The sequence below is a fragment of the Sander vitreus genome, chromosome 2 (genome assembly GCF_031162955.1).
Source record: "Sander vitreus isolate 19-12246 chromosome 2, sanVit1, whole genome shotgun sequence".
Taxonomy (NCBI): domain Eukaryota; kingdom Metazoa; phylum Chordata; class Actinopteri; order Perciformes; family Percidae; genus Sander; species Sander vitreus.
Genome location: NC_135856.1, coordinates 8,255,300 through 8,267,623, shown reverse-complemented (window position 1 = coordinate 8,267,623; position 12,324 = coordinate 8,255,300). Strand labels below are relative to the sequence as shown.

At 40.1% G+C, this 12,324-nt stretch overlaps 1 protein-coding gene across 2 annotated transcripts in view; it reads right to left on the bottom strand.

Annotated features, from left to right (window-relative positions):
• Positions 1-2,367: 2,367 nt before the first annotated feature.
• txndc11 (thioredoxin domain containing 11) overlaps positions 2,368-12,324 on the bottom strand; it is a 12,366-nt gene continuing 2,409 nt past the window's right edge. The window contains exons 4-14 of one of the 2 annotated variants that reach the window (XM_078275654.1): positions 12,017-12,114; positions 10,922-11,051; positions 10,588-10,681; positions 9,687-9,799; positions 9,353-9,556; positions 8,078-8,759; positions 6,426-6,613; positions 6,173-6,285; positions 5,702-5,782; positions 3,988-4,048; positions 3,340-3,464 (exon numbers count right to left, since the gene is read on the bottom strand). In XM_078275654.1, coding sequence (XP_078131780.1) covers positions 3,438-3,464; positions 3,988-4,048; positions 5,702-5,782; positions 6,173-6,285; positions 6,426-6,613; positions 8,078-8,759; positions 9,353-9,556; positions 9,687-9,799; positions 10,588-10,681; positions 10,922-11,051; positions 12,017-12,114 — 1,791 coding nt within the window. In that variant the 3' untranslated portion in view covers positions 3,340-3,437. Of the gene's footprint in view, positions 3,465-3,987; positions 4,049-5,701; positions 5,783-6,172; positions 6,286-6,425; positions 6,614-8,077; positions 8,760-9,352; positions 9,557-9,686; positions 9,800-10,587; positions 10,682-10,921; positions 11,052-12,016; positions 12,115-12,324 lie in introns of both variants that reach the window. The other variant, XM_078275646.1, reaches the window with a different exon arrangement.

Below are 12,324 nucleotides of genomic sequence, written 5' to 3'. Positions count from 1 at the left end.
ATGAAACTAACTTAACACAAATGACCTTCTATTCAGACTGAAATTAACAGCACAAGACTCCTACTGCTCCAAATTAAATCTGGCATTTAGCTCTTTGCTGAACATAGCGCTACAGTATTTCTCTTCAGTACCAAGCACCGGTTCCTACAAAAAAAAAAAGTAATCTTTTAAAATAGGCCACAAATATAAAGCTTCGTTATAAAAAGGCTTGTGATTTCCTGAAACAGTTAGGCATTGTAGTTTTTATCAAACAGGAATAAATAGTGCATTTATTGGGAGATTATTTTCCGATATGGATTAATATGTGCTGGTGACTTTGAACGACTGCTGGACAGTTTCTGTGGAATTCAAAATAAACTACTACAGTATGTTCATGTTAACGGAGCAACATGTGACCCAGTATAACAGTGTGGCTTATTTATGTGATTTCAACACATAAGAAACTACTATGCCAGCAGTACTTGTTAATAGAATACATCCATGGTTGGTTTTGTTCTCGATTGGTTAACAATAAGAAACGTGTGTTTTGGAATGGGACACAATAGTAAAGGAACGGTATAGCAAAAGTGTAAAATATAAAATGAATCCCACTATGAGTACTTCTAACACACACACACACACACACACACACACACACACGCCAAGGCTAGCATGTGATTCGCAATCTTCACTTGAGAGTGCCTCTTAGCTGCTATGTATTCACTAAGAAGTACTTGTCCAAAAGAAAAACAGCAGGAATTGAACACCAGTGATGTGATCAGAGGTCAAATTTGTATTAATTGCACTAATTTTGTACTTTTTATTTACGTGAAACAAATGGTTGGCTCCAATTCACTATCTTAGATACCAACCATAGTAAAACACAGGAGGACAAATAAAATGAAAGGTTTTTAATCAGTAAAAACAGGTGCAATATCTCACATGTAAACAATTGCAGCATCTCATTCTTAATACCTGAATAGTTACATAGAAATAATTGAGACTCTAGGATTCCTGTAAAAATAGATCAGTTTAACAAAAGAACAATATCACCTTCAAAAAAAAGTTTTAGCTAATTATTTCAAGTGCTCTCCGGCTCTCCTTTAGGTCGGTGAGCAGGTGTCACTTCTCCAGTATTAAATAAGTCTCAGCTTCATTAGTAGCCCTCTCTCCCTGCAGCCAAATTCTACATCACTAACCCGGAGTCGTCATCGATTTATAAGCAAAGGGCTGTTGGGAAAACATCGTCTCTCGGCTTGTAGCAGCATGATAGTGGCATTCATATTGACCTCAGAGAACAAGGCCTTTATTTCTAATATTCCCTGTTCTCCAGTTAACTTCCTCCACGTTTACCTTTTTGTCCTGATAAACTGTTCTCTGATCTAAATCGTTTCTATCGGGATGTTCGAAAAACCAGCAGCCGAACTGCATCAATAGGGCAATATTTACGTCACTTGGACGACGCTTTACGTTCTGATCCTTGCACGTTATGTTCATTCTACACTAAACTTCTTGATAAAATGAAAAAAAATACTCAGTATTTTTTTATTTTATTTGTCAAGTATTTTATTCACACGAGTATGCAAAAATAGGCTTTACCACATGGTTATTTTATATTTCCTATTTATTTATTGAATTATCAGAAAACCTGCTATATCGTGATATATAAATCGCTTTCAAAATATGAAATAACCTACAGTATGTCGGGATAGAAGATTTTGGCCATATCACCCAGCCCTACACAGTTTTAATTCCCTCAGTACAGCTAGAGTCATATCAGGCGTTCCAGTTTGCCCTTTTCACCCCTGAACGATGCAAAGCTACTAGGGCTGCACAATTAATCGTAATTTAAGCAGAATCGCAACATGGACTAGTGCAATATCCAAATTGCAGGGGGGCGCTGTTCTTTGTTAAAGGCAAAATGTGTGTTAAACCATTCTGAACTAAGTATTGTGGTGGTGCAGAGACGTCCCGGCCTACAAATCCTATCCTACAAACTAAAGAAAACATCTTTGTTTGGTACAGATCCTCGCAAAAATCACACTATAATCACTGAATTTTTTTTTATTTTAACATTTTTCAATGAAAATAAGAATAACGATACAAAAAGGATCATTCCCTCTAATATCGTGAATCATATCGCGATCGCAATATCAGTCAAAAATAATCGCAATTAGATTTCTTCCTCATATCGTGCAGCCCTAAAAGCTAGCATGAATGAAACTTCCCTCAGCATCCTTCCTTTCATATGTAGGCTTTTATTGTGAAAAAACATCAGGAAGTGTTTTAGCATCACATCAGGTTCTTGTAGTTCTGTGTAAATGTACGTTATACTTTACCATGTGAGCTGTTGTAGTAAGCTACATGTTGTTTTTTTTGGTGGGAATATTATTATTTTTTGAATAACCGCTTTTGTATGAGAATTCAACAGTAATACAGGGAAGGTATAGAATTTGGCTGCAGGGTCTGTGTAGTACATTGAACATAACTCAGGGTTACGTCTTCACTCCTCAACAGAAATGACATTTTTTGCAAGCACAGTTGGCACTGAATTCCCTTACTAGTGTGTGTTCCTAAGAGTGGATGAGCCCACTATCATGACAGCAGCTTGGAGTATTCCGTCTCAAACAAACACTGCTATTTCCCCATTACCACCTATCCATCTTTTTTCTTTTTCTTTAAGTGTTTCCTTATTTCTTTCTTGACGTAGCAGTTATCTTAGATTTTCCTCTGACAGATCATAGCTGTCATTTCACCCTCATTCGCTCTGTTTCCATGACAGAAATTATCAGGTCATGTTGCCCCTAGGGTTTTTCCATGACCTCATTCAGGCTTCATTTTGCTTAGAAATCCCTCCTGTTTCACCACATCTCAGGTCTAATCACATCTTCTTCTTTTTTTTCTCATCCATTTCTGTCCTACCTCCGTTTCCTGGCCCTCTTTCCTCTCTCCTCCTCTTCTCTGCGTCGCTCTCAGGATTCCCTGCAGACTTGTGGTCAGGAGGCCATGAGGCCTCTGCCTGCTCTGTAGCCTCTGTCCTGTCCTTCAGCGCCTTCAGCAGAACCCAGAGCAGTGTGTTCTCATTCAGCAGGTTTTCAGAGGCGTCTGCCAGCTCCTGCAGCCGCCTCACCGCCTCCCCGAGCTGCCGGCTCTTCTCCCGGTGCTGTTCCTCCAAGCTTTGCCTCTCTCTCTGCAACTCTTCATTCTGGGCTTCTAAGCTGAGAGCGTTGAATGTCAGCCGCCGGTTGTCGCGCCACAGCTGCGCCAGCTGTTGGGAGAGACGTTCGCGGGCGTGACGCAGCGCTTGGACCTCTTGCTGGAGTGCTAGAAACTCTGCGCGGAGGAAGGTACTGGGCCCCGCAGCCTCCGCCTCGCTCAAAGCTGGCACTGCATATTGTATAGAGCCGGAGTGCTGCAGGATGAAGTGAAGGAGGTTGGGTAACGTGATGGGCAGGTCGTCAGGAAACTTCACACTGAAATGTTTTCTTCAGGAGAAGCAGAAACAGGGAAAAGAAGAGTGCAAATAAAATAGTGGTGAAATACTTCTTTTTTTTAAATGTGTATATTTTGTTTTTGTGTGACAAAACAGTTCGGGGATAATAATAAATTCATTAAGTACACAGCATTGAGATTATTACCGTACCCATTTTGGAGGCTACTGTGAGTTGTGTTCTGTTGCAAAGTGTACTACTGCAACTAATGATTCTTTTATTATCAATTAATCTGCCAATTATTTTCTTGATTAACTGATTACTTGTTTGGTCTATAAAATGTTTTGTCTGATATTCCGAAAACCTGAAGATATTGCGTTTATTTTCACATACGAAGAAAATCTGCAAATCCTAATGTGTGGAAAGCTATAGATACAAATCGGTTATCAAAATAGTTAACAATTTTTCTGTTTGATTCATCTACTAATCGAGGTATTACTGGAAAATACAATCTCCATATACAGTGGGGAGAACAAGTATTTGATACACTGCAGATTTTGCAGGTTTTCCCACTTACAAAGCATGTAGAAGTCTGTAATTTTTTATCATAGGTACTCTTCAACTGTGAGTGATGGAATCTAAAACAAAAATCCAGAAAATCACATTGTATGATTTTTAAGTAATTCATTTGCATTTTATTGCATGACATAAGTATTTGATACATCAGAAAAGCAGAACTTAATATTTGGTACAGAAACCTTTGTTAGCATTTACAGAGATCATACGTTTCCTGTAGTTCTTGACCAGGTTTGCACACACTGCAGCAGGGATTTTGGCCCACTCCTCCTTCCATCCTTCAGGTTTCGGGGCTGTCGCTGGGCAATACGGACTTTCAGCTCCCTCCAAAGATTTTCTATTGGGTTCAGGTCTGGAGACTGGCTAGGCCACTCCAGGACCTTGAGATGCTTCTTACGGAGTCACTCCTTAGTTGCCCTGGCTGTGTGTTTCGGGTCGTTGTCATGCTGGAAGACCCAGCCACGACCCATCTTCAATGCTCTTACTGAGGGAAGGAGGTTGTCGGCCAAGATCTTGCGATACATGGCCCCATCCATCCTAATACGGTGCAGTCGTCCTGTCCCCTTTGCAGAAAAGCACCCCCAAAGAATGATGTTTCCACCTCCATGCTTCACGGTTGGGATGGTGTTCTTGGGGTTGTACTCATCCTTCTTCTTCCTCCAAAGACAGCGAGTGGAGTTTAGACCAAAAAGCTCTATTTTTTGTCTCATCACACCACATGACCTTCTCCCATTCCTCCTCTGGATTATCCAGATGGTCATTGGCAAACTTCAGACGGGCCTGGACATGCGCTGGCTTGAGCAGGGGGACCTTGCATGCGCTGCAGGATTTTAATCCATGAAGGCGTAGTGTGTTACTAATGGTTTTCTTTGAGACTGTGGTCCCAGCTCTCTTCAGGTCATTGACCAGGTCCTGCCATGTAGTTCTGGGCTGATCCCTCACCTTCCTCATGATCATTGATGCCCCACCAGGTGAGATCTTGCATGGAGCCCCAGACCGAGGGAGCTTGACCGTCATCTTGAACTTCTTCCATTTTCTAATAATTGAACAGTTGTTGCCTTCTCACCAAGCTGCATGCCTATTGTCCTGTAGCCCATCCCAGCCTTGTGCAGGTCTACAATTTTATCCCTGATGTCCTTACACAGCTCTCTGGTCTTGGCCATTGTGGAGAGGTTGGAGTTTGTTTGATTGAGTGTGTGGACAGGTGTCTTTTATACAGGTAACGAGTTCAAACAGGTGCAGTTAATACAGGTAATGAGTGGAGAACAGGAGGGCTTCTTAAAGAAAACCTAACAGGTCTGTGAGAGCCAGAATTCTTACTAGTTGGTAGGTGATCAAAAACTTATGTCATGCAATAAAATGCAAAATAATTATTAAAAAATCATACAATGTGATTTTCTGGATTTTTGTTTTAGATTCCGTCTCTCACAGTTGACGTGTACCTATGATAAAAATTACAGACCTCTACATGCTTTGTAAGTAGGAAAACCTGCAAAATCGGCAGTGTATCAAATACTTGTTCTCCCCACTGTGTATGTGTATATATATATATATATATATATATATATATATATATATATATATATATATATATATATATATATATATATATATATATATAGATAGATAGATAGATAGATAGATAGATAGATATATATAGATACACACACACATACGTGTGTGTGTGTGTGTGTGTGTGTGTGTGTGTTTCTTACCTGTATTTGGGAAAGAGAAGAATAGAGGGAACATGATCCACCATGAACTCCCATGGAAGATCATTACGTGCAACATTCACCCTACACAGAGAAAAAGTGGTTTTTTATATATATATATATACATACACACACACACACACACACATCAGAAAACTTATGTTGAACTGTTTATGAAAGTTTCTTTTCCACTTTTATTCCCTGGCTTTTAAATGTGTTTACCTGCTTTTCTTTTCTTTGTTTCTGTTTTTATCTGATTTCATGGGTTTTAATTTGTGTTTCAACATGTTTCTATTCATGTTTTATGCTTGTATACATATGTTTCTGTCTTTGGTGCAAAACGTTTGTTTTTTAAAGTGTTATATAAATGAACTTAAACTGAAACTCTGAACAAAAAGAAATCATATTCCAACACACAGTACTGCCACAATAACTGTGTCAACAGTCAACAATAAAAACATACACAAACTGTACCTGGCCACAGTGATGGTGCTGTTCCCCTGTAATAATCTGGCCAGCTGGATGATGATGTGGTTGAGAACAGAGCAAAATCCACACCACTGAGTGTAGTAGATGACCAGCACATCCTACACAGACACACAATTATGATTTTTTCTCCACAGCTCAAGTCCATGATTTGAATACTTGATGCTGAATCCTTCACACAAATGGATGTAGAGTTGATAAGGGGAGAGTGAAAAGGTATTGAACCAGAGTCTTTTCTCACCTTTTGAAGGTCCATGACGGACGGCAGGTAGGAGGAAGTGGTCAGTTCTGTGATGAGGAGGCGTGGAGGCGAGCGCTGGTGTTTGTCTGGATGCCTGGTTTCCTCCTCCCCTCCTTTCCTGTCTTCTTCTCCCACCAAGTGCCTCTGCAAAAGGCTGTATGGAGCACTGAAGTTCCTGATGAAGGCCTCTTTAAGAAGATACAGAGACACACAATGAAAACAGAGAATTACCAGTGCTGCACAATATAACCATTTTTTTATTGTCATCGCGATATCAACTTGCGCAATAAACACATCGCGACAGACGCAAGATTTTGTATGTTAGTTGAAAGAAAATCTGTAGATAATTGCACTTTAAAATGTAACTCATTTTATTTAGTAGTGCCTTTGAAATCCAATTCAATGTTTCATTTGTTCAATAAAAGAATGTTGGAAATGATTTCCCTTCATTCGTTTTAAATTCAACCAGCAGTTTGTTGTATTTTAGCCAAATACGGAAAGCAGCAGAACTGAGTACACTTTAATATCTGTTTATTTATCACAAGTAATATCGTTGTCGCGATATTCAACATTATCGCAAATCGCACATTTCCGTCAAATCGGGCACCCCTAATAATTACTATTAGGATCATATTCAAAACGAATTTTAACCAACTGATAGTGGATCAAGAAGCACATGCAGAATGGTTAAAATTCCAAATGTATCATCATCATTACACGTCCAGTAAGAGCCCAATATGACATTGTTAAACGCTTACATTTTTACTGTGGAAAAGTCATCACATAGAAATGTAAAAGAACACCCTATGTTCAACTGCAAACTTCTTTGTGGTGACTATTCCCTGGAAACATCTGTACATGTACAGTATGCAAAAGACCATGAAACTGAGACATGAGCTAATATGCAAACCTGTTGTTTGCGTTTTTTGTTTGATGATGTGTTGAATTCTAACCAGTTTGTACACAGAACAGGTGAATCTACACAGACATGTTAACTACACACTAATCTGACTCCTCCATCAACAGGACAGCTAAGCTATGCGTTTCTAAACTATGCCTGCATCAAACTATACATATAGTACAGACAGGCCCTTATCCTATACGCCTGAATCTAAATTTGATGGATCAGCAAAACTAAACCTTAATCAGAAATTGTGACGAGTAAATGGTTATTGCCAAATATCATTGACTCAAGAGGAGTATTTGGGGGAGGGGCGGGGGCAGTGTGCTTCAAACAAAGTGCTTTTTGGATCATCAAACAGCATCTGAGTGCCCCTCCCCACAGGTGTGTGGAGGTGAGAAAGTAGGCAAGATGTTAGCCTTTCTTTGAAGCTTTCTTTTTCATTCTTTTTTTCGTCACTTTTTCTTGAGTACAGCTGAGTGTAACACTATGACTAACTTAAAGGAGAGAGATTATGAAAGCGTGAGCGAACAGACCCCATTAAAATTATTATTGCGTCTCTACCCCTCTCAATGAAGGCAGGCTTTTCACCCGAAGTGTGGCAATTTGGAACAGCTGTAAAGTCTTTTGCTTTTAGACGTGATCTGACGACACTTTATACAAACTAGTTTGTTTCAAGCCTATCTCGGCCTTAAGATTTACAAACCAAATAAAACCATGAAATATGAATAAGATACTGTCCTAGTCTTACCCAGAGACTCCGTCAGCGTGGCTGCTGGACTGCGGTGGAGAACATAATGAACCTCATCCTTCAGGTTCACAATAGTTGCAAACGATCCATCGTCTTGTGCACCAGCCTCTTGGTGAAGAGAAGCATTTCTGTTGCTATTTGCCCCGAGCCTCACCGCCAGAGGCCAGTTCAGAGCGACATCAAGCAGATAAAACCTGAGTGTCCTGTTAGTCCGACACCGGAGCCCTGTGATGCTGTCTCCTCCCTGCTGAGGGGCAGAGGATGGAGGGATGAAAGAAGGAGGAGATATTTGCATGTCTAGCTCCTCTTTCGCTTGTGATTCATTGAGTTGAGATTCTTTTCTGCAGCAGGCACTGTATTGACTGAATGGGCTGTAGCTGTTCAGAAAGTTGCTACAGCCCACTGAGGTTGCTGTTTTTAAGGACACGGCAGGTAGTTGGTGTAGGCAGCAGTATCTGAGATAAGACTGCAACTCGTCTCCTCCTTGAGCCGTGGACGGGAACGAACAGCGTACAGAGGAGCTGGTTAGGCCCGATTGTGACAAACTGAGGCACACCTCACACACACTTTCAGACTCTGGGAGAAGAACTGACTGGCAGCACAGCGAGTGGGAGGTGAAACTTTTGTCCAAGCTGGAGTGGTTGTTGTCACAAGAATGATAACGCACAGCAATGTCTGCAACCTGAGAGACAAAAGAAGGAAGTTATAATAATAATAATAATAATAATAATAATAAAAAAATACACATTACTTTACTTCTGGATACACATGTGATGCAGAACGTGACATAGTTGCGTTTGTTCTATAAACAGTGTAGTGCACCTTACAGTGCAGTGCAAGAAATGAATAAATAGTCCCAAATTTAACTTAATAAAAGTCAGTGGCAAAAAGAAAAGTTTAAGCCCTGTTTTAAAAGAACTAAGAGCTGGAGAAGATTAAACTGTTCTGGGAGTTTTTTCCAGATATGTAGTGCATAAAAACTCAAATTAGTAGGATATAAAATGAATATTATATTTGTGAATAATATCCCAAGGAAAACGTATGTACACAGAAAACATTAAATGACCTAAAACGGAGCCCTGTGGCACACCACAAGTGGGATAGGCAGTAGAGGATGAAGCACTATTAAAAGCAATATAACTGATTGGAACCGGAATAGATCAGTATCAGAGAGGCCTACCTATCTCGACACAATTAAGAAAGATATTCCATTGTATAAAATACAGCACTAAGTTCAACTTCACCCCCTATGTGAGGTTTTCCATCCCTGCTCACCTGCTGTAGTATGGGGCTGAGTTTGGACCCGAGTGGATTGTGCGGCAGGAACAGCAGTAGTGCTGGACCTTTAGTCAGCTCATGTTCCAGGAGACGGGACTTTGTTCCTGGAGGCTGCAGCCAATGGAGGATGGTCTCGTGGTGTTCAAACACCCAGCTACAGATGGCCTCTGATGTAAAGTTGTGTTCCCTTCGAGGGAAAATCTGACAGAAGAAAACATACAGCACAATGCCGGTGCAATGCCTTAGTATACATCCAAGATGATGTATTCAGCATTTAATTACATTTTTTAAACCAGTGTTTTATCTATCATGGCCCAGTGACACTGCTTACCAAAGAGGAGTTAAATCTTCTGTAAAGGTAAACTGTTTCATCTTCTTTTAGTGAGATGGCCTCTGCCACCTGTTTGTTGGTCACAACCCCGAAACGTACAACACCACGGAAATCTGCACCAGAAAAACAGAGACTTAGGGCTGGAGACATAGACATTAACCACATGTTTCTACGCCCTGTAGCACCCTGCAGTGCCCTGCAACACCATGAACTACTACAACTACTATTTATAATCATTATCTTTTTTTAAAAGATTTTTTTTTTGGGGGCTTTTTCCCTTTATTACAAGTGACAGTGGATAGACGTGAAAGGGGGAGAGAGATGGGGGTTGACAGGGCAGCAGGTCGGACTCGAACCCGTGCTGCTGCAGGACTCAGCCAACATGGGGCGAACACCTTACTAGGTGAGCTAGAGGCCGCCCCTCTAGTCATTATCTTTATTGTGACTATTATTGCCATTGTACATCACACCCCCAACCGGCATCGTCAGACACAGCCTACCAAGAGCCTGGGTCTGTCCGAGGTTTCTTCCTAAAAGGGAGTTTTTCCTTGCCACTGTCGCATTTACGCACTTATGCATGCTCTTGGGGAATCACTGGAATTGTTGGGTCTTTGTAAATTATGTTGAATTGAGTGTGGTCTAGACCTACTCTATCTGTAAAGTGTCTTGAGATAACTCTTGTTATGATTTGATACTATAAATAGAATTGAAATTGAATATTTCACCCATCATTGTAACATTTCTTAAATTTTAGCCGACTCAATGCTATCTTTACCATGACCACGTTTCCCAAAAACTTGGCCATTTCTAATCTCATTTTACATAATTGACATGATTAAAAACTTTGACAAAGTCAAAAGAACAGGTTTCACTACTGTATGGCTGCTGAATCACTTCTTACCCCTTTTCAGGGCCTGCAGAGCAGAGGACAAATATGTTATGTACCCCGGCGGCTGAGGAGAGGAGTTAAACTGGAAGAAGCCCACCACTCGAGGCTGCAAATACACAAGAGACAGCTAATTAGAATCCATCATATGGAAATATAGCCTTATTTCAAGAAGAGATCTATGTACAGACACAGATCTTTCGACAACTGTTAAACTTTCAGGTCGTTCCTTAAAGAGAGCTAACATTAGCAACTTGCATAACTGTAACTCTTTCGACCAGCACATACAGTAAGGAATAAACTGCTTTTCTGCCAACTCTCCATCAGATGACCTGAAGCAGAACAATACCTCATGATAAGAGAGGAACTCTTCGAGTGTGGCTCTTGATGGGAGGTAAGTGAGCGGTGTGATGACTCTGAGGATAAAACTTTCCATATATGGAGCCACAAATGGACCCTTGTACTCTATAGGCCCAAACCTGCAGCACAGAAACACAAAGACAAACAATATAATGGATCAATTACTGTAGATGATCTCCCACTAACAGTGGTTGTAAGTTAAATCATAAAATAAATATACGCATGAAATAAAACATGAACACTCAGGTGAAGGGAGGAGAGGTACGAGTGTTGCCATGTTTAGGCCATTTACTACTAGGTAATCTGATCACGAGACAACGAGGTGCATCAGAATTTGAATGCCTTACAATCTCTACTAAACAATGTCCTGGGAAAACCATGGAGACATCATAAACTGAAATACTACAAACCACAGTCACAACAACATAAAATAAAAATAAAATAATAAAAAAAAGAAGAAAAAAAATGTCGACGTTTTTGACGCCTTTTTTTCACAGTTTTTAAATATTTCTTCTACACATTTTCAGTGCTTATTTTTATGTCCCATATTTTCTGATATAAAACAAAAATTTAAAACGGGTCAATGTGACCTAAAGTCAACACAAGGGTTAATTGCTTACGTTTCTTCTCAAGAAAGAAATGCTAAACATTTACTGGTTCCAGCTTCATCAATGTGAGCATGTTCTGCTTTTCTATCTTTTCTATCATTGTACATTTAACATCTTTGGGTTTTGGACTGGTGGTCGGACACAACAAGTAATATGAAGATGTTGGGTAAGGCTCTGGGAAATGGATAGAAGTGATATAGAAGAATCAAATGATTAATCAAGAAATCAATCAGAAGACGAATTAATAATGAAAATAATAGTTAGTTGCAACCCTGCAGCATTTATACAAACACTTCTACGGTCCAGCTGGCTTATTTTAAAGAAGTGAATGACTTACGTTACAACACTTTGCAGCCAACTACAGTTCGTTGAACCACAGCAATTCTAACATCTGAAGCAACAATGTAAAAGTCACATTTGTTCTGTTCTGTGATGTCAGTTCAATACAAATGACTTTGAAAGGGTGAACGTCTTACCTTCTATAAAACAGATGGATGATGGGGTACTGATAGAAGCGGTGTTGCTTCCTGCATTTCCCATGACTCCACCAGCAGTTAACAGCCACAAACTGCACCTGTGTTTGTGTGTATAAGAGAGAAAGAAACAGTTGAACAAGCAAATCTATTTCCAGACCACAGACACGGTATGGTGAGTAATCATTGTCAGTCATACGAAGAGATCAGACTTTATTCTGTCTCATTTGCATTACAAGTGAGCCCCAACACATTTCTTTAAACTCCAGATTAACTGTGTAGCTGTTTGGTTCCATTTTAAGTATTAGTCT